Source organism: Panthera leo, chromosome D1, assembly GCF_018350215.1.
Source record: "Panthera leo isolate Ple1 chromosome D1, P.leo_Ple1_pat1.1, whole genome shotgun sequence".
Taxonomy (NCBI): domain Eukaryota; kingdom Metazoa; phylum Chordata; class Mammalia; order Carnivora; family Felidae; genus Panthera; species Panthera leo.
Window position 1 is genome coordinate 15,659,176 of NC_056688.1, and position 27,903 is coordinate 15,687,078.

A 27,903-nucleotide genomic window follows, 5' to 3' on the forward strand; every position below is an offset into this window, starting at 1 on the left:
ACCCAAACTGAGGCTGTCTGGGCACTGGTTGGGGAATCTGAATTTTCTACATAGGGGATCCCTAGAACATCCAATAAGACATTTTTCGGGTCACACAACTTTTATTGCTGAAAACTATTGCTGGGGATGCCGTGGACATGAACGTTGCCCTCCCGGACCCCCGGCCTCTATAGCATGCAACCAGCCCCCTCCGGCTCTGCCCAGCCTTGCTCTTCCTGGGCATTCTAGCCCCCGGGCAGCCACCTGCCTGAGCTGGGCTGGGCTGCCTTGCTTGGACCCTGCCTCTGGGAGTCCTAGTATCACCAGGCGAGACCCAGGAAAGCGAGGAGAACTGGACGGGCCAGGAAAGGCTGAGGGAAGCCCAGACCTCGAGCTGACACGGAGGCCAGGCACACTGACAACTTACAGGAGCACAGCAACTCAGATCCTTCACGACGGCTATCTGGAGGGCCTGGGGACAGTGTCCACCCTCTCTCGATGGCGGCGTTCGTGTCCGTGCTGTTTCTGAAGCAGCTGAGAAACTGAAAGGCGGAGGGGCTGAGAGAAACTGGCAGGTCCGGGACAGCGCTGGGTATGAGGGGTATCTGTCCATCTGGACTGTCCCCGGGCTCCGACGCCCACGGAGAAGCAGCAGCAGCCATTTCTTCACGCCCTGGGTGTAGCCCTTGGACGCAGCGACAGTCGTGGCTCTCTGTGATGACCTGCCCGCCAGCCCACGCGAGCACGCAGTTCCCTAAGCGCGCCGAAGGGGCTCCTTCCTCGGGTCCCTGGATGTCAGGAACACTCAGCAGGACTCTGGAATGGTACAGCCCCCAAGAGTCTCTTGGAATGTTTGGGGTGACGGATGTTAGCTCTTCAGGCTCCTGGAAGTTTTGGAGAATCTTTAAAAATACATCTACTTCCATTTCTTGAATATAAAAATACAATAAAAATCTGCCCCAGTAGCCTGTGACCACACAAGGCCAGCTGTCAGCCTGGGCAGCCACCGCTCAGTCAGCCCTCCACACCCAGGGCACCCGCAGGAGGCCTGAGAAAGGGCAGGATGCCTGTAATGCCGAGGGGGGGCACCTTCCCACCGAGGACGGCCCCGGTACTCCGACGACACCCGCAATCCATCCCAGGACGGCGGCGATGCTGGTGGCTTCTCAGTCTGGGCTAGTCTCTGAGCCAGGGCCCGAGGAGCAGGAATTTCTGATGTGATCTTCTAGGCCCTTCCTCTGGGCGCTGTCTGGGCTCAACCTCCTCCATCCGTGACGGACGCCCTTACAGGAAGGTCCACAGCGCCCAAACTGTTATCTCCAGGTGCTTTCCAGCCTGGGGTTTGGAAAGGGCTGACAGCTCTCCTGGTTTCTGGAAAACCTTGGGAGAGCAACTACACACACACACACACACACACACACACACACACACACACACACGTGTGCACATTCACAGAGGCAGTAGACAGCGGAGGTGGGAGTGACGCAGGTGCCTCGGAACCTTTGGCCCAGATGACACTGCAAATGGCCCAGTCACTTTAGCCAGAGTCTTTACGCAGCCAGGGCTGTGAGGTGGGACAGGACAGCTGCTTAGGATTTCCGGAAGCGCACCTCACTCTGAGGAAGAGAACAAGGGAGAACAGGGTGAGGGTGGGCCAGGAATACAGAGGCCGAAGGTGGGGGTCCAGAGCCTAAAATCCAGTCCAGCTGTCACGGACACTGTTCCTCGGAGACAAGCAGCAACGAGGAACCATGGAAGCAGAGAGACCGACCGGACTGGATTTCCAGAGCGGCCACCCAAGCTCTCTGTTCTGCCCTCACTCTGGCAGAGGAAGGAGAGGGGAGCACGGAGCTCCTGCTTTACAGCCAAGACAGGAGGCTCAGGGAAGGTAGGGGCTGAGCGGGGGCAGCAGAGGAGGAGGTAAATCTCCCTCCTCCCCCATCTCCATGAGACTAACCTCCTGCCAAGGAGGGAGGCCGCCTGCACACACCCCTCCAACTGGCTGTGTGAACTCACACCCTGGCCATTCCGGGGAGAGGACGGTGCTCCCGGGGCCGGCACCCAGCCTGGGCCCACCCCTTTTCAACCCCTCAGAGGAAAGAATCTGAGGGACAGAAACACGGGCAGCTGGGGTCGGCCTACCATTCGACTGCTGTCCCGTCCCAGTCTTCTGAACACCCCAAGCACAAGGGGGTGAGGGGAACTCTGCCGAGCCCCTGGGGAAAGCCCGGGCCCTCTTGCAGGCACCCCACCTTTGGGAGCTCCCAGCCTGCCCCGCGCAGCGCCCCCTGTAGGCTCTCACCTCCATCTTGCTGTAGATCCAGGGGAGGACTTCTGTCACTTTGGTATACACACCGGGCTTGTTCCTCTGGCCACAGCCTGTGCCCCAGCTAGTGACTCCTGCCAGGTACCAACGACTGTTCTGCTCACAGACCAGGGGCCCCCCGCTGTCTCCCTACAGGGGGTGGGGGGGGCGGGCAGGAGGGAGCACACATTATCAGCAGGGGAGGGGAGGCGGTCCTTGGGCAAGCGACAGTGGGCACCAGATTCTCACTCCAAACCCAACACCCCAGCCTTCTCCCAGGCAGCCTCACCTGGCAGGAGTCTCTGCCTCCCCGAAGGTCCCCAGCACACATCATCCTTGGGGTAAGGTAACTGTCATAGACCAAGAAGTCATTGCATTTCTTAAAGTCAATGAGGTTGACCTGCACCTCCCGGAGGAAGGGGGATGTCTTCTCTTCAGTGAAGTAGAGTCGAGGAAAGAGAAGATGGGAAGGAGTGAGACTTCCGGCAGCTTCCCGGCCTTCTAGCCGCTCACCCCCCGACCCGGACTCCCAGCTTCCTGGAAGCGGAGGGCACCATTCCCACGGCTGGCCCCCCAGCACGTACGGACGCACACACACTCCCACACACGTAACAGAGACATACACGTACGTACACATTCAAACTCACAGCCCACGAGGCTGCCTGCACGCTGCACAGCGCCTTTCTGTACTCAAAGCACCATCAGATCCACCATTTCATTTGGTTTTCAGGAACTAGGTGCCCGGAAGAGGCGCAATGAATCCGTTTACAGTTGGAGAAACTCGTGGCCGAAGTTGCGACGTGCCCACGGTCACACGGCTGGTCAGTTCTGGGGCCGAGATCAGGACCGGGCTGCTCCCGGGCCGGTCACCGCTCCATCACACTGAGCAAGGGACCAGCGGCCCTGCCCCCGGCAGCTAGCCAGTCTAACAGGGAGGCCAGCCAGGCACTCTCGGGCCAAACGTAACCGATCTTTCGGAGCCGACATCGGACGAGGCCACTCCGTCCGTGTTGGTGGGGAAGCCACCTTACTCTTGTTTGAGCATAAACGAAACTAAGGGAGGTTACTGCGCAAACCACCAAAATACCAAATATCCCCTCTCCCAGCCAGTAGGAGTGGCTACCGCTTATTCACCCATCAGAGCTTTCGACTCAGTTTATTCTTAACTCCTAGAGGACACTATTAAGATACCCAATCGTGGAATTACTCCTGCTTCCTGAAAGCATCCAGTCTGGACAAATGCTCCGCTTCTCTGAACCTGCATCCCCAAACCACCCAGGTCCTATGATAAGTCCTGTCTAGCACTCTGTTAGTAAGACTTTCACGGTTCTCCATGGTACATGTCCCCCCTCAGTGCAATAAGCAAGGAACCCAAGGTGTTCACAACTACGGAGGGTTTCCCGGTGGGCTTGGCTGGAGGGCACTGTCGCACCAACCGCTTTGACATATACTTGGGGATATACACCCCCACATTGGGTTGGTTTACAGGCTTTTACTTTGGAACGCTCTGCACAAAGCTGTTTAGGGGGACGCAGGCACCTGGTGTGGTCTGCAGCGATGGAAGGATCTGAGCCACGAAGCCTACGTGGTCTGAACACAGGCTGCACAGTGTTGTCAGTCCTGGAAATAGTCTGTCTTTTCTCGTAAGGTATGTGAACGAAGCGCTGGTGCCTCCTCACCGGGAGGTGGCACCTAAGAGTTCGGAGGAAATAAATGTCCAGGCCCTTATGTACGGACCTGTGTATAAACACGCCTTGTGTCTACGTACAGGATAGCTTTCTGAACTTCCGTAGCTGTATGCAAAAGTAGCTGAGATTCGTTAAGCCTGTGTCAACAGCTGGGATTTTTTTCACTCGTACATTTGGGACTTCTCCTTTCGGTTGACTAACGCTGCCCGTGCCAAGACGACCTTTTTCTCTTTTTTTTTCACTTTTAAAAAGAAATTCAGAATCATTTCAGTTGAATGGGGGCTTTTTCCATGGAAGAGTTCATCCAATGGATACAAAAGTAACAACTGAGGGGCCGCGAGCAAGCCGCGCGGTGTGAGGCGGCAGAACCGTGTTCTAGCCTCCGTTCTGTCTGTTGGAAACTACCGGGGTGACCGTGGGCAAGTGACTTAGCCCCGGAGGTCTTCGGTTTCCTCATCTGTAAGATGGGGAGATGGGGTCGAGGGTGGACTTCGCGAGATTAAAAGTTTCTGTTACCGGCTACCAGAGAGTCCGCCTTGTGTGGGAGTGAGGTGAACACGCAGACATCCACACCCAGGCCCCTGAATCCATAATGCCCAAACCCTCATCTAGATAGGCCCTCCTCTATATACCCCAACACATCACCTCCACTCACTCCATACAGATGCGCACACACACACACACACACACACACACCCCAGCATCTCTGTCCCCTCACCATCTGTCTCCTTGGTCTTGCCAAAGCCTGTGATCCAGCAGGTCTCATTGAGGCTGAAGGTCTGTCCATGCATAGGGAGGCAGGCAGGGTGGACATGAGCTGCAAGGAGACCTCGAGACATCAGTGCGGGGACAAGGCCGGAGATTTTGGTTGGGATGGCAGCTCCGAGGGACGGGAGTCCCAGTGTCCTAGGACCCTCCTCCTTGCCCCCAGACTGGTTCTGAATCTTCTGGGCCCTTGAACTGACCAGGCAAGAGACTCGGCCCCTTCATCTTGACCCTCCAGCCTTCAGGGTACTCCCAGAGTCCCTCAAGCATTCTGATTTCAGTGGGTGCCCTGTGGACAGAAGCATAGGCCTTGGAAGCTCCCCTGTGCCAAGCCGATCCTGGGTGGCCACACATCTCTCCCTTCTCAGAGCGGCTTTCCTGGCTGAGCCTCCTCCGTGCCCGTCCATCAGAGCAAAGAGCAGCCACAGGCTAAGTTGCAGGCATTCTCCCCACGGCATCTCAGTGATGTGTCCAGCCTGGTCTGGGGAGAGCACCCACTGGGTGGTCAGGGCCTGAGGCACTCCCTCCAGGTCAGACAACCTCTCTAGGCGGGAAGAGCACAGCCCTAGAGGCACAGACCGCAAAACCACTGCTCACTCGCTCCCGTGCTCAGAAACATCTAGAAGGTGTTGTTGGAGATCACCTCACAAGCTCTCTCTGAGGACTGGCATCCTTAGGTAGACCAGGGCATGGACCACCAAACCCCAATTTGCAAGAGGAAATTCTCAGGTGATAGAATGTTTGCAGTGTCCTCAATTGTTTGTTACCCTCACTGCAGCCTCCTGCATCTGGAACAGTGCCCAACATGTGCAACGTGCTCAACAAACAGAGCAAGGAAGAAAGGAAGGACAGACACGGAGGAAGGGAGGGCGGGAGTGAGAATCAATGCTAGATTCTTCCATAAAGCGGGCTTTAAGTTTTGGTGTCTAACACGTTCGTCTGCTGGAGAGTAAACAAACAAAAAATAAATGAGGGTTAAAAAAAAGGTGGGGGGGGCGCCTGGGTGGCTCAGTCGGTTAAGCGTCCGACTTTGGCTCAGGTCGTGATCTCGCGGTTGGTGCGTTCGAGCCCCGTGTCAGGCTCAGTGCTGACAGCTCAGTGCGGACAGACTCAACTTTGGATTCTGTGTCCCCCTCTCTCTCTGCTCCTCCCCCGCTCATGCTCTGTCCCTCTCTCTCTCTCAAAAATAAATAAACATTAAAAAAAAATTAATAAAAAAAAATAAATGAGGGAATGGCATCAATTAACCAAAAAAAGCAAAACCTAATTTCTTAAAATATGCTCATTTTTAAGATGTAGGGTCTTAAAAACATGTCACACTGTTATACATCCCGCTCGTTTTTATGGGGGTATTACATGTATCAGTGAGTTTTCGTAAGTTTTCACCGATGGTACCGTGACTTCAAGGTGCTAGGCCTGTCGAAGGAGTTGGAGAAAATGCCTGATTTCTAAACCCAAACTCAGGGCACATGGTCTGACCAGAGGACTACATAAACCTAAGCTGTGCTTCTCAGACTACACGTGTGCTTCCTGCCCAGGGGCCTATCGGAGTCCGGAGAGGGGCCTGCCACGGTCTGAAAAGCACGTGCGATATCGTAATACCTTTTGTTTGGTTTCACAAATTACTTAATTTGATTTGGAATTCCAAATAACATTTAAGGGGGGTTGGGGCGGTTGGAGATCTGGAAGCTTAGCCAAATGGAGTCTGGGTTCGGCAAGGTCGGAAAGGCCCATCCTGGTCCTGCAGACCTGACTGCCCCCCTTTTGGGTGGGCGTGAGGGGCAGGGCAGGGCGGGGGCAGAGGAATGCCCCCTCACCTCGCAGTCCCAGGCTCCACAAACAAGGCTGGAGGACAGGAAGAGGGCAGGGAGGGTTTGCCCGCTGGGTGGCTGGGTGGCTGGGTGGTGTGGCTCTGGACCGGCCCCACCCAACTGAGCTCTGCTGTGGTTTCCTCCTCCTCACCCCACTCTGATGACCCAGTGTCTGAGTCATGACCGATACCACCTCTGTAATTAATGTGCCAAGAAAGACCAGCTCACGGGCTCAGAGCACCAGAAAGGCAGGACTAACCAGAGAGCCCTCGGAGGCTTCTGGAGAGCCTGATGCACTCAGCTATCCTTCAAGGAAGCCCCATCTGTGCCACCGTGGCTCCCCCAGCCGTCCTCATCATCACGTCATCGGCCTCTGGGGACTGTCTGTGTGGGTCACCCATTGTTCGATTTGAATAGAATTGAACTGCAATTGTGCAGCCTGTTACTTAGCAGCAGACACACTGTAAGTACTTGGTAAGTTTGCACAGGAGAGAGTGAATTAATGAATGAAGCCTCCTTTGATCTCCTGACAACTCCGAGCACGTCCTTCCTCTAGTCAACCCCGTGGCAATCCACTTTTGGAATGTGTTCTCCACGGCCGTCATAGCAATCGGCCAGCGGAGAGCCCAGGGCAAACGGCATTGCTAGGGAGGGGGACCCTCCTGGATCCAGTCCCGGAGCGGCCACTTACTACTTCATTGCCTTGGGTAATCTTCTCTCTGGAAAGTTCCATCTCCTCAAAGGTAAACCGAAGCTAGCAAGAGTACCTGCTCTACAGGACTGGCTGTGAAGAGTTTAGTGTTACCGCAGATGTAAAACGCCTACCACGGTGCCCGGCCCCTAGTAAGTGCTCAATAAATACGCATGAAACAATTCAATCTATGTACTTGGATTGAGACCAGTATCCAAGCCTTGTCTCTGTCACCAGCTTGCGATGCGAGATGTGTCATTTGGGACAACCTTATTTCTAGCCTCTGGGCCTCAGTTTCCTCAATGGTAAAGTAGAGGTGTTGCAATAAATGACCCCTAAGAGCCTTTGACCGCCACCGTGCTGAGGCTCGGGAACCCCAAGAGGGGTGCACGGAGGCCACAAGGCTGGGCCCTGAGGGTCGCCTGGAGGAGCCGGGGTGGGTGTGACCGGTGTCGATCCACTCACCAGACAGGGTCAGGGGCTTGGAGAGCCGCATGAGGGCAATGTCATAGTCGTCCTCCTCGTCCGTGTAGTTGCCATTGATGATGATCTGGGAGATGGAGGCCGCCGCAGGCAGCTGGAGCAGGTTGCTGGTACCCGCGTAGACCTTCCAGCCCTCCAGGATCTTCTCCCGGGTCCTGCAGGAGCCACAAGAGACCGTGGTCTGGTGGAGCCCAGTGGCAGCACCTGCTACACCCAGGGAGCCGCGGCCGTGGCTGCAGCTTACAGGCAGGAGGATGGACGAAATGACCTCTAAGGGGAGCCGTCTATCCCAGCCCAGGGCTCCAAAACAATCCCCTGCCTCCACAAGTCCCTCGTGAACCGGCCACTCTGCACCTCCCAGTAATAAAGAGAGGGCACGGGCACAAGCTGTGAGCATCTACCCCCACCGCCTCCTCGTCATGCCACCAAGTTTCCTACAAGGTGGACAGGCCACACCTCGCACAAATGGATCTGCCAGAGACTCACTCGCGACTGGGGAAGCCAGTGCCCGCACCCCCCCCCCCCCCAACGCCCTTTCCTGCTCACCGGCTCAAAGGGACAAGCCTGGCTGGTGACGGGCAGAAGCTGACTGTTCCACCCTCCCTACAATCCCCATCCCTCACTTCCCGGATCCACGTTCCCGATTCCTCGGGCTCCCCTCCTGTAAGTTCCTGCTGCGGGAAGCAGAGGCCTCTTCAGGGGCAGGTTCCCAAGCCCTTGTGTAGGCCCGCCTCACCCTCCCTGGGGGTCATCAAGGTTCTTTTCTCATTCTGGGCCGAGCTCGGAACCAGAAGCCCCAACTCACACTCCCCAGGACGAAATCGCAACCGCAAACCACGGCCCCGGCCGCACCAGTGGCGCCTGCCCTCGGGGGCCGGGGTCACAGCCCAAGCCCTCCTCTGCGGACCGACAAGTGAGTCTGCCATCGGGCCCTCCTGGGGATCCCCAACCCGGGAGGCACGGCGTCACCGCCCCCCCTCGGGTACTTACACAAAGAAGCAGTGAGCGGCGGTGAGCACCCACTGGGCGTCGATCAGCGTGCCCCCGCAGATGTGCGTGGTGCCATACTGCAGACTCACTTGCCAAGGCCACTTGCTCTCTGGGGCCAGCGCCCCTCCCACGATCCGCCCGGTCATGGCCCTCAGTCCACAGTCTGCGGACAGGCAGAAGAGACAAACCGTGACCTCTGCTGTCCTCAGAGCCGCCACCGTGCTCCCTGGATCCAGGGCGGGCTCGGGCAGCCTCATCCTGAGGGCACCCACCCGCCCACGGACACTGCTTTGCTCACTTCATCTGATGTGGCTCGGCTGCTTCCTGCCAAAGCAGAGCAGTAGGTCAGACTTCTGGGATCACCCAGCACGAAGTTGCATCCTAGGCAGGTTCCTCTTTCCTGCCACTCACTCCTTCTCTCCTTGGCAAAGGCTTACTAAGTGCCTGAAGCTTTGGGCACCGTGCCAAGCATCGAGGTGGTGGCGGTGAACCCCAAGGCTGCTATCAGGAGGTCGGGGAAGCAGACCAAGTCTGACATGACCCTGAATTGATGGGCATGGTGACAGGGACCTCTATCATTTGCAGACAAAGGAGAAATGAACTTTCCCTGCTGTGCGGGTGGGTCTGTGCCCACATGGCTCCCCAGTGGGTCATTCAGGGCTACTGGGGACCCTGTATGGATCCCAAGGGAACATTTCCAGAAGGAGTGAATCGTGCCCCCAAAATTGTGGACAAGGAGGGCAGTCCCCAAGTGTGTTCAGACACGTGTCCTTTTTTCTTCGAAAGGGGACAGAGTGAAGGACCAGCAGCGATCGGAGGGGGTGGGCACTCCGTCTGTAGTCCCCGTGGCTGCCTGCCCAGGGGAGCATCCCTACCTGGTCATTACAGAGAACACAGCACTTGTGGGCTGATTCATGGCTTGGGGTTTGGGGTCAGACCCGAGGTTGGATACTGACTCCCCACCTACCAGCGGTCTGCATTAAGCAAGGCAAACATTTCGGCCTCTTATCAGTGAGCGGACAGTAATGGCATCTGCCCCGTGAGAATCCCACGCAATCGTGTTTATCAAGAGCCTGGTGCCTTATGGCACAGAAGGTACTCAGTAAATGTTGGCCCCAGATCTAGTTCCGCGTCTACTGATATGGGAGCTTTAAGCTGGTCCAGACTGGCTCTCCCAGTCCTTCCCACCACCCAGAATCCATGAGATTTGAATGGCTTCCCTTGTAGGAACAAGGTTGCTGAGCTGGGCAGAGTCAGGACAAGGGCAAATGCTACCCTGAGACTGTCCCAGTGCCTTACGGGGCCTCCAGCCCTGAAGCAGTCCTGCTAGTTAAGACCATCTTCCTGGCTTGGACCCCCAGGGCTGACCATCGCCCCCAGAGAGGTCCCACCCCTCTGCTCCCTGACTCCCACCCCACACAGGCCACAGTCCAGGAGGAAGAGCATCTTCTTACGGGAACACTGGAGAGAGACATACTGCTGGGAAGGGCATTCAGACCTGCAGGAAGAGACGCAGAAGATGTGAAAAGGGCACATTAAACACCTCCTCCAGGAAGCCTTCCCTGGTTGACTCTAAGTTCCTATCCCGTCTCCTTTGCATCAGATAGAGATTCTGATGTCCCTCCCAGAGAGACAGACCCTTCTAGTGCTTTCTCCAGGAATGGGGATGGCTCAGCGCAAACCATCCCCACTCTTGTCCCCACCCCTGTAGATGGCACACATTTGCATAGATCCGTGTCCTCTGAACTCATGACTTCATTGCCCCAGCATCTTTCCACAGCTGAACAGGTGGCCTGACCCTCCCCTGACAGTTCCTCAATGCTCTGCCGGCCCCGTAGCACGCAAAACACCTACACAAAGCAGGCATCCAGGGTACGGCTGATCCACTTCCCTTCCTTCCCCCCCCCCTCCCCTGCCCTCCCCATCCCTTTTGCTCTGGAAGTCTTGTTTCTTCTTTCCCCTCCCCAGGGTAAACACTGCTAGCTGCTGGAGCCTCCCCTTGAGTGGGGGGTGGGGTTGCGACAAGGGCAGAGCCACAGTGCAGAGATGACAGAGGGCAAGGCCCAGGAGGGGGCCAGTGCTTGGCAGTGGAGCCTCCCTGTCCCTGACCACAGGCACCTGGCACTCCTGCTCCTGCTCCCTACCCTGCACCTGCTCACCCCAGTGACGTTTCTCCCCCGCCCCCCATCCCAAGCCCCCTCCCTGCAGCAGCTTCCAGCTCAAACACCTGGCCGCCTGGTGGCCCCAGGGTTCACTCGCGGTCTCCGGCAACCGGATAAACTCTGTGCCACCCCTGACCTTGAGGTGCTCTCGGCACCGAGCTTCAATCGGAACTTTCAAGTCAGGAGACAGGTGGCAAATGAGGACTGTTTCTGGGATGCTCCTGACATTCGCGATGGGTTCCCGGAGGCTGGGTCCCAGAAAGGCCAAAGGAGAGGGGGTCCCCGACTCAAAGCGCTCCGCCGTTTCCCTGCGCACAGGCAGGCAGCCTGGCCTGCCCCACCGCACCTGTAGAGGCTTTCCTGGAGGGTAGAGTTGTATTTGGAGATTGAGAGGCTGCTGGTGAGATCCCTGTGGGCCACCTCGGTTGTCCGGTAAGCACTGTAAGGGAGGGGACGGAAAGAAGAATGAGCCCCCCTTGAGACAGACCGCACCCTTCCGGGTCCCCGGGCATGTGTTAGAGTCCTGCTGGGAGAGGCCAGAGGCGGCTAAGGCCCAAAACGCTCAGACCCGTCCCACGTAGTCCACCACTGTCCCCACTAGCCCAGTGCGCCAGCCCAGTGGTTTTCAAAGTGTGGTCCCATCCCGGACAGCAGCATCAGCACCGCCTGGGAACTTGTTAGAAATGCAAATTCCTGGGTCCTCTGAACCCTAGACCTACTGAACCAGGAACTCTGGCCCCGTGTTTTTAACAGGCTCTCCGGGTGATTTGGGTGCACACGCAAGTTCGAGAAACACTGACCCGGCCCTTCTCTAGCCAAACTGTGATCCACGGGCCAGCGGCAGCCATACCCCGGACCTGCTGGGCCAGACTCTGCCTTTTAAAGATCCCCACGTTATGGGTTTGTACCTTAAAGTGTGAGAACCTTGTAGTCGCCTACCAGATCTCAGACCACAGTGTCTATAGGCATCACCTCGGGGCATTTATGAAGCAGGTTCTAAACCCCAATCCACAGATTCTGATTTTGGGGTGCATTTTAACAAGCACCCCAGGCGATTCGGATGCGGGGAATGCATGGATCACTATCGGTGTGGCACTTCTGCGCACTTCTAGAACACGATACCCCTTGTACGAGAGTGGGCCTTTGTGCGTGCCATTCCTCTCCCTGGGGGTTCCTCCGTTCCCTGCTGTCTGCCAGGTGCACCCTCTCCTTTGCCCTTATCATTACACATCACATTGTACCATGGTTATTCGTTCGAGCCTCTCTTGCCCACACCATACCGGAGATTCTCTAAGGGCAGGGATCTTGTCTGGGGGCCACACGGTCTCTGGCCCATATTAAATCTCAATTACATTCTTTGAATAAACGCCACTATCTACTGAAGCCCCAGGGAGGCTCAGATTTGCATAAGGCCTCACAACTCCATGATGAAAGATGTGTATTATCTTCCAGCCGGATCCCTTGGGTCCCTCTCTGATGATCAGAACTCTGAGGCTGAAGTGAGGGCAGAAAACAGGTTCTAAGCCCCAGCCTCCGAGCCCCGCTTCTCAAGGTGCTTCTTCTACAGAGAGTCCTCAGCGACATCCTAAACCCCTCTCCCCACGGCCTCACACACCTTGGTGAACCCCCCAAAGCGCAGACCAGCAGGGAGGACGGAGCTGGCTATGTGGCCTGCAAATAAGGGAAGGATGGGGGACCCCTTCAAGCAGGAAGGCTGTCCTAACCCTACTCCCCGCCCCACCCACTAGCATCAGCTTTGGTTGGAAATCTTGAGAGCCAAAGATTCTAAGACTTTACCTGGCCACACCTGCCCGTCCCCTTCCCCCTTTGATGCGTTCCAGCTCAAGCCACAACGGCTGTAGCTCAGAGCCCCAGCCCCTCATTCCCAGCCGTGAGGAGAGGACAAGACAGGCCCCAAAGCCCATCCCCCTCACAGGGCCACCGCGACCATTAAATGCGATCACTGGACACAAGGCCACTTCGATGCAGACAACCGGGCGGGAGTGACCTCCTCCTGCAGATCTACAAATGATTGCTTTGGCCTCGTGGGAACAACTTACCCCCAGGCTTGGGCTCCCGAGGCCAATGTCTCTGCCTAACTCAAGAGTGTCCTGAGCTGGTGCTCTCATCCCGGGTCCTCGAGGATCTTTTTTATCTTCTTTTTTTAATGTTTATTTATTTATTTATTTAGAGAGAGAGAGAGCAGGTACAAGCTAGTGGGGGAGGGGCAGAGCAAGGGACAGAATCCCAAGCAGGCCCCGCGCTGTCAGCACAGGGCCCCACACGGGGCTCGAACTCACAAACCGCGAGATCAGGACCCGAGCCAAAATCAAGAACAGGACGCTTGGCGGACTGAGCCACCCAGGTGCCCTTTCAAGGTGCCCACGATGAGCCTGAGAGGCCCCTGCAAAGAGCCCGAGGCATCCCCGAAGCTGGGACCCTGGGGAGAGGTTTACCTCATGAAACCCAGCTGCTGGCACGTCTTCTCTGAGTAGGAGTCGTTCCAGCTGTCACTGCAGATGGGAAGCCACTGATGGGAGGATCCAGAGTAGACTTTAAGCAGAGACTTGTTCCAATCGAACCTCACTGCCAGGCAAGAAAAGGGCAGAGCGGGCTTTCAGCACCCAGGAAGCTCCAAAGTCTTGAGGAATGTCCTGAGTGAGGCTCTGAGATGCTCCTGTCCTAAGGCTCCTCGCTGGGGCCTGGGGAACGTCCGGGAGCCAGATCCGGGAGGTAATGATCACTGGCCAGGGCTCAGAAGCCCCAGACACTCAGTAGAGGCAGAGCCAAGGCAGGGGCTGGGGCAGGGCAGACAGCCCTCCATGCCACAGGACCCAGGGGACCTCTGCTGGGAAAACGGGGTGAGCAATGCCAGGAGGCAGCACCCCAAGAGGGCAGTGACATGCCCGAACGAGAGAGTGACAAGGGGAATAGGGTCTGTGATCCCACTGCGTGTTCAGTCACAGAGAGACGTGCTTATGGGCAACGATACGCGTAAACACACAGGCGATACACACCCACAGACACCTGCATCCGGGCTATACATACACAACGCACCGAAAAAGCACTGAGGATCAGGGCTCAAAGAGACCTTTGTGCTCATCGAGGCCAGCTGTTGACAAACTGACTTTATGAAACCACAGGGGGTGCCAAGTCAGGGGTCACCTGCTGGGCAAAGAGCAGGGGCATGTGGACCCCACACCTGCCTCCGGCCAGAGCAGCTCCATTTTGTCTGCTCCTCGGGAGTAGGCAGATTCTGAGAACTACTAATCTCGTCCATTTCACAAATTAAGAAACTGAAGCCCAGAGAAGGTAAGTGACTTGCCCAAGTCACACAGCACCCCAAGCCAGGTTTCAGAACCAAGGCGACCGTGACCAGAGCCCAGGTCCTCCGGCTCCCTGTCCACTGCCCCCTATTCAAGCTGATGGGCGGTTTGCAGTGTGCACTCACACCCTCTCACACACGCACCCGTGCCCAGCGTCCTTACCACAGCCCAGCTCATCACTTCTCAGCTTACAGTCCACGACCCCATCACAGCGCACGGCATGTATGGGGCAGCTCTCCACTGGCTCCTTGTACTTGATTCCTGTGTGGCCCCGCCAGAAGTAGACTGGAAAACAGTGAAGCAGACAGCCGGGTCACTGCCAGCCCCCGGGAGACCAGACGCTAAGCAGCCCCAGGCCCTGGGGGTTCTGAGACACCGACCTGCAATCCCTCTTGGACTCTGGGGCTCTCTTCCCCCATCTGTATGGAGAGAAAGCCTGCTCAGGAATGCTCCAGAATGCTCTGGAAAGCTCCTGCAAGCAGGGTAGCACCAGGCAGACTCAAGCAGCCACCCAGAGAGAGAGAGAGAGAGAGAGAGAGAAAGAAAGAGGGAGGGACAAAGAGAGAGACAGAGAGGAGAGGGAGGTGTGGAGGCAGGTACTGCTTTGGAAGCTCCCATGCCCTACATGGGCCAGAGCGGTGACCAGAGAAAGCCCTCCTCCAGCATCCCAGAGCCCCCCTCTCAGAGCCCCTCTGACATCCCTTCATCTCTGCTCTGTGGGTCATGGCAGAGACATTTCTGTCTCCACAGTCCCCACACGCAAGCAGTAGCCATCCTGTCTTCTCCAAGGCCATTCCTTAGTCCCAGAAACTCCTGGATTTTCTTCCTTCTCTTTCTCCCCTAAACAAGGGATGTCTCCTTTGCTCAGTTCTTGCCCCATTACTTGTCTTTATGCCTGTAAATGTCTTTCCATTCAAAGAAAAATTCTAGGTGGCTGATTCCCAAATGCACAAGCTTCACAAACCATGTGTGAAAGTCAGCCTCGTGACTCCCTCTGTCTCAAACACCAACCTCTTCTCAAACTGGGAGTCCCATCCCTCCTGCCTGGAGACAGCATCCCTCGAGTGCCCAAGAAACCCGAGTTCTAACTCCTCACCCTGCCCCTCGTCTTCAATCTCCTCCTCAGCCTGACCCCCTGCTTCCCCCACTGACCCTACCACCCAAGGTGAAGGTCACCCTTGTGTGTCTGCTCCTTCCAGGCCCCGGCACCAATGCCACCTAATGTTTTGGACTTGCCCTTCCTCTCTGTGCCCTGGTCTTCCCCCTCCCACGCCCTGGGCACTGAGGCTCCCGGGAACCCGGGTCAGTCCCCCTCTGAATGGAGGGGCCACCTTGACAGTCAGGGGACTTCAAGAAACGTTGTGAAACCACACCATGACTATAAGCCTATCCGGGGGGGTGCCCTTGGATGCCATCTCATCCCCTCAGGGGTCATTCCCCTCTCAGAGGATGGCCGGGGGGGTTCCCCGGAGCACTGCCCTGTGTGGGAGGGGCAGCAAGTCCTGGCTGGAGGTTCACACGGACACCATGTGGCAGGCACCGGGCTGAGACCTTTATGTGCGTCGTGACGGTGACGCCACCACCTTGTCAGGCATGTGGGGACGCTGAGGCTTGAAGTTAATCCATTTGCTGTGGTCGCCCAGCTGGTAAGGGGCAGAGCCCGGATGTTATGGTGGGCGGGGGGGCGGGGCATGCCCTTAACCAACACACTAGCTCCCTCTGCGTCATCTCCTTCCTGGAGCAGCCTGGCCAGCCCGTGTCTCCGTGCAGCGGTCCAGCCGGCTCCTCATCACATGTGCTGCCTCTTTAACAGAAGCCTAACCCCCGGCCTGGCATTTCAAGCTCTCTACAGTGGGGCCCAGCCATACCCAGACGGCCCCCACGGCCCCAAATAGTATTTTTCCCTCTCTGGCTAAGTGGGTCCCTTCCCTCTCCCCACGCCGACCTTGCCCACCTGCCCCCTGTGTTTCCTGCAGCTGCTTATCCTGCTCAGATCCCCTGTCAACATGCCCTCCCGTCTTCCAGGCCGTCACCCGACCCTTCGTGAGCTGGCCTCTACCGTCCCAGCCCACGCAGCTGTCACCTGTTCCTGACGGTCACATGTGACCTTAATTTTCCAGCTATGTCCCTCTGAAGACTGTGATTGCCCTGAGGATAGTGTGGCCTGATGTGTGCTCCCTCCTAAGGTCCCACGCTGTGCTGGGCCCATGGTGGGCTTCCCAGCAGAGAGACCCAGACCCTGTCCTGGGTATCTTTTCTAAAGTACATGTGTGGGGTATTTTGGGGGGGTGGGGAGTTTAAGGAAACCTAAGCCCCTGAGCACTTTATCTCATTGTCTGAAAATGCCTGACTTTCTCTACTCTGTTTTTTTTTTTTGTTTTGTTTTGTTTTTTTTAGTTTTTAAAAAAATAATGAGCACTTTTAGATTTCGTGCCCTCATCTCATTTATTCCCCAGAACCCAGTGAAGTCTTTATGAGCGCGGACAGGGCACAGAGTAAGTCAAACGAACTGAATGAATTTAATCCCATCGAAGATGCAGAAGCTGAGCTCAGAGTGGTTCACTCTCCCGGGCAAGATGCCCAGGAAGTAGCACAGACGAAGCCCGAGCCCGGTTCCCCTTCACCCCGTGTCCTCAAAGGGGCCTGCAGGCCCTGTGGTCCAAGGCCATTTGCAGGAGTGTCTCCGGGGGGCACGGTAGCCAGTCAGTGTGCGTTCCCCACTCAGGACTCCCTGCGCCGCACCCCCATCCGGGGACCCCACTCTAGCCTGCCATGGCCAGAGCCCGCCCCTGCTCCCTCCGTGAAACTCACAGAGGATGATGAGCGACACCACGAGGGCGATGAGGAGGAGGATACATCCGATGAGTGGCAGCCGCTTCTGGCCCTCCTGCCAGGTGAACTTGGGCAAGCTGACACCTAGGGACAGGGCAGGAGCAGGGGGGGGTAAGGCTGTTGAGAGGGGTCCGGTGGAGCGGAGGAGGGAGAAGGAAGCAGGCTGGCCTGGGAGGGCCCCCTTAGGACCCCTGCACTCCAGAATGTGACCCCACCTCACCTGGTACCTACAGCTCCCTTTCACTGAGCACCTAGTACGGGCCAGCCAGGCATTCGCAAGCGTTCTCTCATGTAATTCTCAAGGCACCCGTGTGAGCTGCGCGTTACCAGGCTCATTTTAGAGGCGGGGAAACTGGGGCTCACAAAAAGGTAAAGAACTTGCTCAAGGTTACTTGGCTAGTGAATGGCAGAGCAGGGATTCAAATGAAGTGTGTCTGATTCCAGAGGCCACGACCCGAGGGTCCCTCACCAGCCCTTGAGGAGGGCAAGACTGTGAAAGGGACCCCAAATATGGACAATTCTCCGGGCCAGTCTGTATTGTGGTGGTGGGGACAGGCCGAAGTCTAGGATAGGAGGAGGGCAGCCTAAGGATGGGCAGGAACACTGTTCTGTTAGGGGCAGAGCCAGCCCCAAGGCCCATCTGGCCACTGTGACTTCCATCCAGCACCTGAACCACAGAAGCCAGTTTGGAGAGTTGGGGTGTGAGAGCGCCTACCTGGTCAGAATCTCTCCCTTTCCTCCTCTACCACAGATGGACCCGTGATCAGGACCCTATTCTAGGGCAGACCCTGGCCTCCCGGCAGACCCACGGGGCAGCCTGAGGAAAGAACCCCGGTCTCTAACTGGGCTCTCTAACCCCACCTCTCCAAATCTGTCCTCTGACCCAGGGCCCCCAAAGTGACAGCTGCTTCGTTGGACCTGGTTTCTTCTCCCCTACCCCGCTGGCCACAATTTTCCACGGTCTCGGGCTTGCATGGGATGGCTCCTTTCGGCCCCTACCTCCCCGGGCGCCCCCCCCCCTCCCCCGTCTGACTCCCCACCCATCGACTCCTTCCCTGTGCTCTTGCCTTCCCCGCAGCGTCCCCCTTACCTGGGCTCTCCCTGGTGGCCGGGGCCGACCTGGCAGGAGATGCCCGGATGGGCACGGCCCCCACTGGTGTTGCTCTAACAAGGTACACTCTTGTCGGAGAGGAGGCCGTGGAGGCTGACCTGGCGGACAATGACCTGCCGGATGCTGACCTGGAAGGGGATGCCCGGGCTGGAGACGTCCGTGCGGGGGAAGCATTCTGGAAACAGAATGAAGGGCATCCCTCAGGCTACCCCCCTGAGAACCCACCCAGCTCTCAGCCCTGCTAAGCCAGCAGATAAATGCCCCAGGCCAAGTGGCCAGGGGTTGAGCAACTCCCCGCCCCCCCCCACCACCACCACCCCCTGGCAGGGAAGCATCTGAGAAGAAGAGTGTCTCAGGATGGAGTGCAAGTTCAAAAAGCCTACTCTCCCCAGCTCCCTACACCCCTCTCCCATCACGGGAATCTACGGAGCGGGCAGAGGGCCGTGGGCCATCCGCTTGGGGCTTGGGGGCCCTTGCTTTGGCTACCTGGGTATAGGGACCCTCGCTCTGAGAGTCGCTCAGGGAGGTGTGGTCCCTGGTGGGGGAAGTAATCACTCTTTCGGCCCCTCTTCACTTCTCTCACCCCACACCCTGCCCCTGTCTTTCGTGGGCCCCAGATTGAGAAAACCACGTTCTTACTACGAGCTGTCATTGAAGAGTGTGGAGAGCACTCACTCAAGGAAAAACCCTGGCCTGCCTTGTAGCCCACCATTCTCAGTGACCCCAGAATTCGCTTTCACTCACACACCTTCACCCACACGCACTCGCGTGGGCGCACATGTACCGATTCACCGGCGCGTCAGGGAGACGGGAGAGGCAAAGCCAGAAGAAGGTAGGGGCTGGGGTAGGAGTGCGTCCCTCTTGCACAAGATCCTCAACCCTACACAGCAGCCGCTGGAGTCGTCTGCTCTAACGGACGGGGACAGAGGACTTCCCGTGCTCTCAGAGCTTTAGATGCATTCACTCACTTCACCCTCACAACAGCCCCGTCACCCCCATCTTGCACAAGGGAAACAGAAGCAGAGAGACTGAGCAATGCGATCATGCCGTCATAGCTGGCGAGCGGCGGGGCCAGAGGGGGAGTCCAGAAAGTCCGGCTCGGCGGCCAACCCGACCACGAGGCTTTGCTGCCTCTCTGAGGAGGGACAAGGGTGACAGCGCAGCAGCTGGTCTTAGGAGGCCATCCGTGAATGTGGGGCCTGTTCCTTCCTGGAAAGCGGAGCCTCTGGGGTGCTCCAAATCTAAGAGGGAGCGGGTGGGCAGTCCTGCAGGGCCCCCGGTCCCTGTCACCTCCCTCAGGCCCCTTGTACCATCTCTACCTCTTAAGCCCCGTCCGGAAGTCCCCAGGGGCAGCAGGGGGAGCTGGGAATTGACCTGCCGCAGGGACCGCACCTGCCCCTCGTCCCAAGTTCTGCTGAGCACTGACTGGTCTGCTCAGGAAGGCAGCCCAGGAGAAGGAGTGGCAGGGGGCGGCAGGGGGTGGGGGGCACAGTCAGCAGGGCTGTGTGGAGGGGACAGGCTTCGGACCGCTGGGACCTGTTCGCCACCCTCACCTGCCACCATGCTTAACATTTGTCATTAGTAAGCAAACCAGTTAAGAAAAAGTCCTCCTCGTTAGCACATCGGCCCAAGGCAACACCATCATCTCTACCCCGCGGGGGCTTCTTATTTTCCTTTTTTAAAACTCCCTTTTCTAAGAGTCAGTCAGAGGTCATTGGTTTGGTCACTTCCTCATTGTTCTCGAGGCTGCGCGATGAATTCAAAAAGGAATCTCCAGTCCCTGACCACACTCGGGCTTCCCGGGCTTCCCGGGCTTCCCACAGGCAGGGACCAGGAGCCATTATCCCAGGGAGTTACTGGGGTTAATTAATGGACGTGGGTAAATACACGTGGACCCAGGTGGCCCCGCCAGCTGAGCAGGGACACACTTGTACGTGTTCAGGGACCCGAAGATGGGCTGCAGCCGACACCGCTGAACCAGAGCTCGGATTCAGACACTAGACTTCCATAAAATGAAGGCAGGTGAGCCCCTAGACGCTCCAAGGGGAACAGGACTTGGGGTGGGGGAGGGGGCAAGGAGAGGCACTGAGGGTGTGTTGAAAATACAGCATGCGTCAGCTGACAGCCGATGGCTTCGGAGGCAGGCAGACCCGGGTCTCGATCCTGCAGCCAGCAGCGTGACTTCAGGCAAGCCACTGAACCTTTCTTTTTCTTAGTCTGTAGGATAGGACTAATGATGCTGAGGATTCAGTGAGATAAAATAGAAAATGTCTTGCCTGCATCTGGCACATGGCGGCTGGGCAGGAAATGACCATTTCTCTCTGCCTTCGCCTTGGCCCACACAGCACCCACCTGGATGAACGTCAACAGCCACGAGGCATGACCAAAGGGCCGAAAGGTGGCGGGAGCTCATCTTAGGGAGATAAAGTCCAGACGAAGGCCCTCCTAAGACCCAGACTGTTTAGAGCCCCCTGCCTCCCACCAGTGGTGGCCTAAGCCTTAGCACCTGCCCGGGATCCTGGCACTGGGCAGCTCAACTGGCCTGCCAGGCTTCCTTCCCTGCTGTGCTCACACAATAAGCCTTCCCTACCCTTGGGGGCCAATTTCCATTACGTGAGACAATAAAATAATTAGGTCACCATGCAAAGCACTTTACCATTTACAAAAAGCTTCCTTGTCTGTGAGCTTGTGAGGTCCTCACTCCATCCAGGTCCCCGAGAGTTTGGTGTTTTTAGAAGCCCATTTGACAGATAAGGAAACCAACGCCCAGGGCTCAGACTGGCCAGAATCACACAGTCGGGATTCTGCCCCAAGCCTGCCTGTGTCTGAGCTCCCCTGCCTTCTCGAGTCGGTAGCAAGAGCCCCGGCACAGTCTTCTCCCTGCACCTGCATACAGGGCGCTCATTCTGCATTTGTGACATGGCCTGAGAGCTGGGCCCTTGCAGGGCTGGGAGCACCAATGGGGAGCCTGGAAGTGGGGCTGGTGGTTCCACAGGGATCTCAGTCTTGTGGAACTTCTTTCTGGCAGGAATCACGGGTGGGTGCTGCACTCGCCAGGACCTGGTGGAGCCAGGGGACAGGAGAGACAGTCTGCCAGTCATCAAGCCCTCCCCACGCCAGCAAGTGACTCCGGGCCAGTGACTTAACCTCTTTGTACCTCAGATTCCGTATTTGTAAGGTGAGCCAATGACCCTGCTTCACAGCGTTGTTTGTTATAGACGCCATATGGAAAGTAAGGACTTGGGGACCATCAGCTGTGACAGTGGGTGTCTGTTTGTTGAAGACGACGGACTTGAAATAGAAAACTGTGTGCTCAAATATGACTGCATCCATTCCCGAACGGGCTGCCTTGGGCAAGTAAGTGAATACTTCAGTCTGTCTCCACACGGGTAAGATGGGACCGATCTCGCCTCCTTCCCCCAGATCACCGCAGGATACACATGAAAGAACCTGGTCTGTAAATGTGTGGCACGCCACAACAAATGTGGCAGCCTGTTAGGAACTTAACTGGATCCCATCTCAACCTCATCAAAGCTCTTTACAGCTGTTAGTGTGAGCCCCACTTAACAGATCTTGAAACCGCGGTCCGGAGAGGTTAAGAAGATGCCCAAACTCCCATCTCAGGTAAGTGACAGGGCTGGGGTCCCGGCCAGACCTACTAAGAGCAGGTAGAGTCTGGACCCACGGTATCACGAGTGTCCCCAGTGACTTCCTTCCCTTCCTTGAGGCTTACGGTGTGCAAAAAGCTTCCACACTCATTATTTCATGTGATTCTCACAGGGCCTTGCTAGCAAACCGGGCAGGAACCGCGATCCCCAGTTAATACATGAGGAAACTGGGTGCAGGGGACTAGAGAGCATGCCCAAAGCCGCTGAACTGATTGGTGGGCTTGCAGGGACTTATCATAAGCCTCTGATTCTCATTCAAGAGTTCAGGTTGTCCCCACCTGAGCAGGACCCCGGGGCCCTGGTCCTGGTACCACATCACCATGGCAGGAACAAAGGGGGCCACAGCAGGTGGAGGCCCAGAGGGGGATGATGGGAAGGCTAGGGGGAGGGAATGAGACCAGAGGGGTAGCTGGCGGGGTGGGGGGGGGGGGTGGGCAGGCACAGCGGGAAGCCTGGAGCAGCCAGAAAGGCAACGGGGCGGGGGGGGGGGACTTCCTGAGCCTTGCCCAACCTTCTCCCCAATGTTCCACCTGCACGGTAGGTCCCAGCGTGCCCACCCACGGCCTTGGCGCACAGGAAGCAGCCAGAAGACCCCCTGAGCAGGCAAGCGAGGGTCTAGGCAGGAGACTCCCATGGGTCCCTCTTCTCGGAGTCCAGAGAGAGCTGGGGCATGTAAAATGGGACTAATCTTGGGCTCGGTACCCAAGGGGGTGAGTAGTCCCCGGCCAGACTCTAAAGCCGCTGACTTTGAGCCTCAGCCCAGCACAAAATCTGCCCAGGGCTGGGGAGTAGGCTTGTGGGGATTGACAGGGCAATATCCAAGAAAGAGCTGGGGTCCTGGGAGTCCTGGCCTCCGTAGAGCAAGCCCTCTGGCGCCAGAGCCTGGGGGAGGCACGTACAGAGTCTCGGGCCCCGAAGACCAGGGCAAGAGAAGAGGCCTGAGCCCCAGCCCCACAGGAGAGCTCCCATGTGGGGAACGTGAACCCCAGCAGGGACAGCAGGGTGGACAGACAGCCCCAAGACCCGAGGAAAGCAGCCTCCACAGGGAGGCTGTCCGCTCTACCTCCCTGACTCCGAACCTCAACCCGGACCATCACAGGAGGCTGGGAAGAGGTCTCCAGGGGCCACTGGAATAGAAGATTCCACCGCCATCCTTCTTTACCCATTTCACGGCCTGCCACCCCACCCTGCTGGAAGTTCTTCCTGCTGTCTAACCTGCGACAGCAGCAACTCATTTCCTTTCCTCAATTCCTGGAGAGCAACTGCTGGCATCCAGCCTCCCTCCTGGTGGCCTGGCCTCACCCCCAGAGCAGATGCCTGGAGTAGGTGGGGGAGAGGGAGAGAGGAGGCTTCTTGCCCAAAGTCCCAAGATACAAGGGGCTGAGCTGGGACCAGAACCGGCCCAATCCTGGCCTTTGCCAGTGAGCAGAAGACCCAGAATGGAACGCAGATGGCCGACTCCAGGCTCTCCCCAGCACGCACGCAGGGCAGATGGACAGGGCGCAGCCAGAGCGTGGCTGACTCTGGACCGTTTCCCTGGCTCAGCATGGTGAGGGATGGCCGTGAGTGAACAAGAGCCCGAGCGGTCCCGCCTTTGACCTCTCTGGGTCTCCTGCAGGCCCAGCCGGCAATGCCAGGGAGAAGAGCCTAGGAAAGGGTTCCCTCGAGACCCGAAGAATGTCCACCTGGGCGGCAGGCAGCAATGAGGACATGACTTCGTGACCCAAGGCCAGGTCCGTCAGGGCCCGTTCAAGTCCAGCCCAAGCTGGTGGGGCCTCCCTCCTCTGCCCTGGGCCATCCCTTCATACAGCCTGCATCACCTCACTTGAGAAGGTGATGAAGGCCCAGAAAGGCAATGGGATTCGTCTAAGGTTATACAGCCAGTCAGGGGTGGTGCCGGGACCCGAACCCTAACCTTCTGGCTCTCGTTCTTCGGCTGCTGCACATCAATGTGCTTTCCCACCGCCCCTTACCAGGCTCCGATGGGGAAGGACTCCTCACCAGACTGAGGCCCCTATGGGAGCTTCTCTCTCGCAGTGAGTATCAAGCATGTTCAGAGCGGGAGGCATAGGCAGGCCCCCAGCCTGGGCTAGGCAGGGAGAGATGCCCCCAGTCCCTACGGGAGGCATTAAAAGGTACAAGGAAGCGAAAAGGCCCCCTGGCCTGTTGGGAGGCTGGGGAGCCCCTGGGCCACGGCAGGGGAGGCTGAACCCATTCTACTGTGGACTGGACTGGACTGAACTGGTCTCCAAGGAACCGGTCTGAACTGGGACGGAGTGGATCATGCTTCTTCCCCATCCTTACTGCTCAACCCAGGCTTCGTTGTTCCTCCAGGTACACGGGGGTCCGTCCCACTGCCCCCTCTCCCTGAACCCGGAGAAATCCCACAAATACAGGCTCCCCTCAGAGCACAGGCAGATTCGCCAGCACCTCCTTCCAAACTGGGGAACCCCTGGCATCACACTGGGCTCCAGACTAAGAAGCCGAGTGGAGGCGTCCCTTGTCCCAGGCCTGGAAGACCCAGGGGAGGCTTGCTCTGCTCCCGTATCCACATGACCTGAAGGACAGCGGCATCCCTCTCGGAGTCTCAGCTCCCGATCTAGCAAATGAAGGGAGCAGACGATCAGCTGTTTTCAAGCAGTGTCCCCGGAGCATTAGAGGTTCCGTGGAAATGTCTCAGGGACCATTGTAGCAGGGAAAGGGCTTGGGGTCCTTCACCCCACTTCAAACAGAGGAGATCCACTTTGCAGTTTGTACAATGGGCCCCACATACGATTTCATTTGAACCAAAGGGGCTGCGGCTACAAAGAACTTGAAAATGACCGGCCTGGGTGAGCATTAAAGAGTCTTCTAATTTACGGTGCCTCATGAAAAAGCCTCGGGGATCCCCGTTAGACCAGAATCAAAACACCTTCTTGTCCATGCATTAGTTTATTCATTCATGCATGTGTTCATTCATCAAAGACTTTAAAGAACATCGGGGGCCCGTTACTGCCAAGCAACTAATATTTGATTGCCCAGGGGCTGGCGGCCTCAGTTTCCCCCCATTTCCCTCCCACGCCAATGCTGGGGTGGTGACACAGTTCGGGGCTGGTACTTAACGGAGGCTCTCCGATGGTCCTATCAGAGGAGGCACACTCCACATGGTCCTGCCAAGGTCCTGCCAAAGCCCCGGGTTCCCTGTGCCAGCTTCCCTCACCCCTCCCTGCAGCACCCTTGCCTGCCTGGCTGGGCACAGTCCACCCCGCTGTTGCTGTACCAAGAGGAAGCTGTTTTGCCAAAACAACACACTTAAGCTAAGTGGCTATTGTTACATCAGTCGGCCTTCCCGCCCAGCACCCCAACCTGCAGCCCCATACACACACTCCCACACATTCTCGTTCACATTTGCCAAGTCACAGGGACAATGCGGGGGCGGGGGGGGGGCAGGTGGGACAGGCCAGGTGAAAGGCTGCTCAGCACCAATGATAACATGGAACACAGAGGTCTCAGGGGAGGGCAGCATGCCTAGAAGGGCAAAGAGCAGGTGCCAAGGGTCCGGGGGAAGCCTGCACTATGGGGTTGATGGCACGGTGACCGGAGCCTATTGGCCTTCCGTCTTCGGAGCCTGCCCAGCCCCCTGAGGGGAGGGTACCTCATCCTAGACCTGACCTGGGACCACCAGCTGCTCTCGAGTCCACAGCATCTGTGGTCTTGGACTGATTGGCTGAGAACCTGGTCTATTTTAAGAAGACCCGTCTACACTGTCTTATTGTTTTATCAACGGGTCCATTCGGTTTTCTATAATAAGCATTGCACTTCTGTAAGCATGAAGAACGTGACACCTTTTGGAAAAAAACCACAAAACACACACTATTGTTCAAGAACAAATGCACATATCCAGTGTGGTGCACCTCCGACCCCATTCTGTATAATTCCAAAGACCGTCACGGAGCCAGAAAGGGGCCAGAGGGAGGGGGGGGAAGCATTTGTCCAACCCTCTTCTTTGGTAGGTGGAAAACCTGAGGCACGGAGAAGAGATATTTGTACACGTTGTTAGGGGAGTCAGGACTAGCCCCTAGAGGATGATGACACCGAGGAGGAAGCGCCTCCTCTGAAGACAGAGAGGCTGTGAGCCTTCTCTACCTCCTGTCCAAGGTCCCCCTGAAGACCCAACCGACATGCACAGGAACTTCATCAGGCTCATGTCCGTTGGCCATCATCTGCCTCACCACTTTAAGGAGCTGAAGGACAAAAGCCACAATGTCCATCTCCCTGCGGTGAAGCCCTCCGAGAGAAGGCACGGACTTAGCCAACCAGTTTCTCCCAGTCTGCTCCTATTCAACGAATCGATCTGAAATAATCTGCTGCAGGTAAGATTAAGAGCCCCCGGGAGCTCCCCCTGCTCCCCACCTCAAGCTCACTATCTTGGAGGTTCTACCCTAAACAAGGGGGTGACTTTAAGCACCTTAAATGAGGGAAGAGTGGTCCAATTCTTTCATTCCAAAGTAAGTGAGGACAGGCTCCCACAATGAACAGGGCACCTAACGCACCTCTTAACACCTCTTCCATCGGGAATGAAAAGTCTGTTCTCGCCACTGTGCCCCTCCAGTGACCTTCCATGGTGGTCCCTACCTCTGGAAAGATGAGCGTCATAAGCAGAGGTCACCTCTATGACCCTGCCCGGGGACTGGCCCTACCCTCCTTCAGACAAATCAGCCCTTCTCATCCTCTGTATTTAGGGATCATCAAGGGCAGGCTCCCAGAAAGTCACCAACAAACATGCCCCATGGCTGTAACTGTGGGTTCACCTTCCCCACACCTCAGACAAAACTCCATTCTGCCCTATGCGTTGCCCTTACTGCTCACAAGAGGCTCCAGTGACCCGAGACGCCTGGGACCCAGTGACCTTGGTGAGGTGGAGACAGGAACCAAGGAGAACAGTGCAGAGGTCAAAAGGGAAGCACGGGAAAGAAGTCAAGAGGGGGCTGGAAGAATGGCGGAAAAGGTGACAGTGAAAGTTGCAGAAACGTATCTTGGGTTCAGAATGGCCCACAAGTCAACTATAAGCCAAAATGTAGGCTGAGCTGATCCTTCTCAAACCCAGAGCTGCCCCATCCTTCCCAGAGTCTCCGATTCTACTACGTCGGCAGAAGAGGATGTCGGTAAAGAACAAAAGAAGGTGGGGAGGAGGAGAAAGCAAGACCTAAGGAGAAATTAGAACACAAGAAGTACGTCCCTCGAGGAAAGAGAGCTGAGGCACAGTGGAACAAAATCTCCGGACGCCTTCACGTGTATATAACTGGCTTTTCCACAGACGACATTCTAGCCGCTCTCTACCACCAACAAGAACAGAAGAAGAGGTAAGGAACCTGAGTTGTAGCAGAAGGAATTATGGTTAGACATAAGGAAGCCCTTTCCAAGCATGGATGTTATGAAGCCTGAAAGTAACCAAAGGATAATGACAAGTTTCCTTGAAGGTCCCAAATACTCATAGAAAGTCACTTTTTTCTAGGATGGCTTAGGAGTCTAGTGAGGGGGTTGGCCAGGATAACGCCGAAATCCAGTTAGAAGGCCAAGGTTCAGTGATTTCTCAGACCAGCAAAAGTGATGATCTAACAGCATTAATGCCCTGGCCAGGGTGCTCCCAGGACACAGAGCAGGAGCCCAAACTTCAGGCACAGCCCGGTGGTGCTTCCTGAGCAGATCCCAAATCCCGTCCACTCCTCCCAGGGGCCCCTCCTAGAAACCAGGATAAAAGGAGGCCAAAGTAGCTTCAAATGAGGAAAGGCACACTCAATCTGCCCCCAAACCAGAGGCATACAGGTGGCGCCCCACCTACCTCCCAGCCCTGTCCCTGCTTCCTCACCGCCGGGAAGTTCTGGCCCAAGGCCCGGGGACACTCACCCGGCTGCCGTCCCTTTCCATGGTCTCCTGAGGGGTGAGGCTTCCAGACTCAGCTGATGTCTACAGGGAGATCCATGTTGGCCCCTGGCTTCCCCGGCATGTGGGCAAAAGGGGGCTGGAAGGCTGAGGGCCAGCCCCCGCCAGATGGGGCGGGGAAGCGGGTTGGGACCTGTGAGGTAATCTCAAGTATAAACAACACCACAGAA

The 27,903-nt window shown here is 56.9% G+C and overlaps 1 protein-coding gene across 1 annotated transcript; it reads right to left on the reverse strand.

The window, feature by feature from the left end:
* Positions 1-41: 41 nt before the first annotated feature.
* TMPRSS13 (transmembrane serine protease 13) lies at positions 42-27,826 on the reverse strand. The gene is made up of 13 exons (XM_042906565.1): positions 27,698-27,826; positions 18,123-18,318; positions 17,012-17,116; positions 14,363-14,485; positions 13,331-13,460; positions 11,221-11,313; positions 10,167-10,210; positions 8,713-8,875; positions 7,705-7,877; positions 4,691-4,789; positions 2,574-2,716; positions 2,282-2,434; positions 42-1,595 (listed from the first exon to the last, which is right to left on the reverse strand). The coding sequence occupies exons 1-13, from the start codon at positions 27,716-27,718 to the stop codon at positions 1,569-1,571; spliced, it is 1,470 nt and encodes a 489-aa protein (XP_042762499.1). The 5' UTR covers positions 27,719-27,826; the 3' UTR covers positions 42-1,568.
* Between the last annotated feature and the right edge of the window lie 77 nt (positions 27,827-27,903).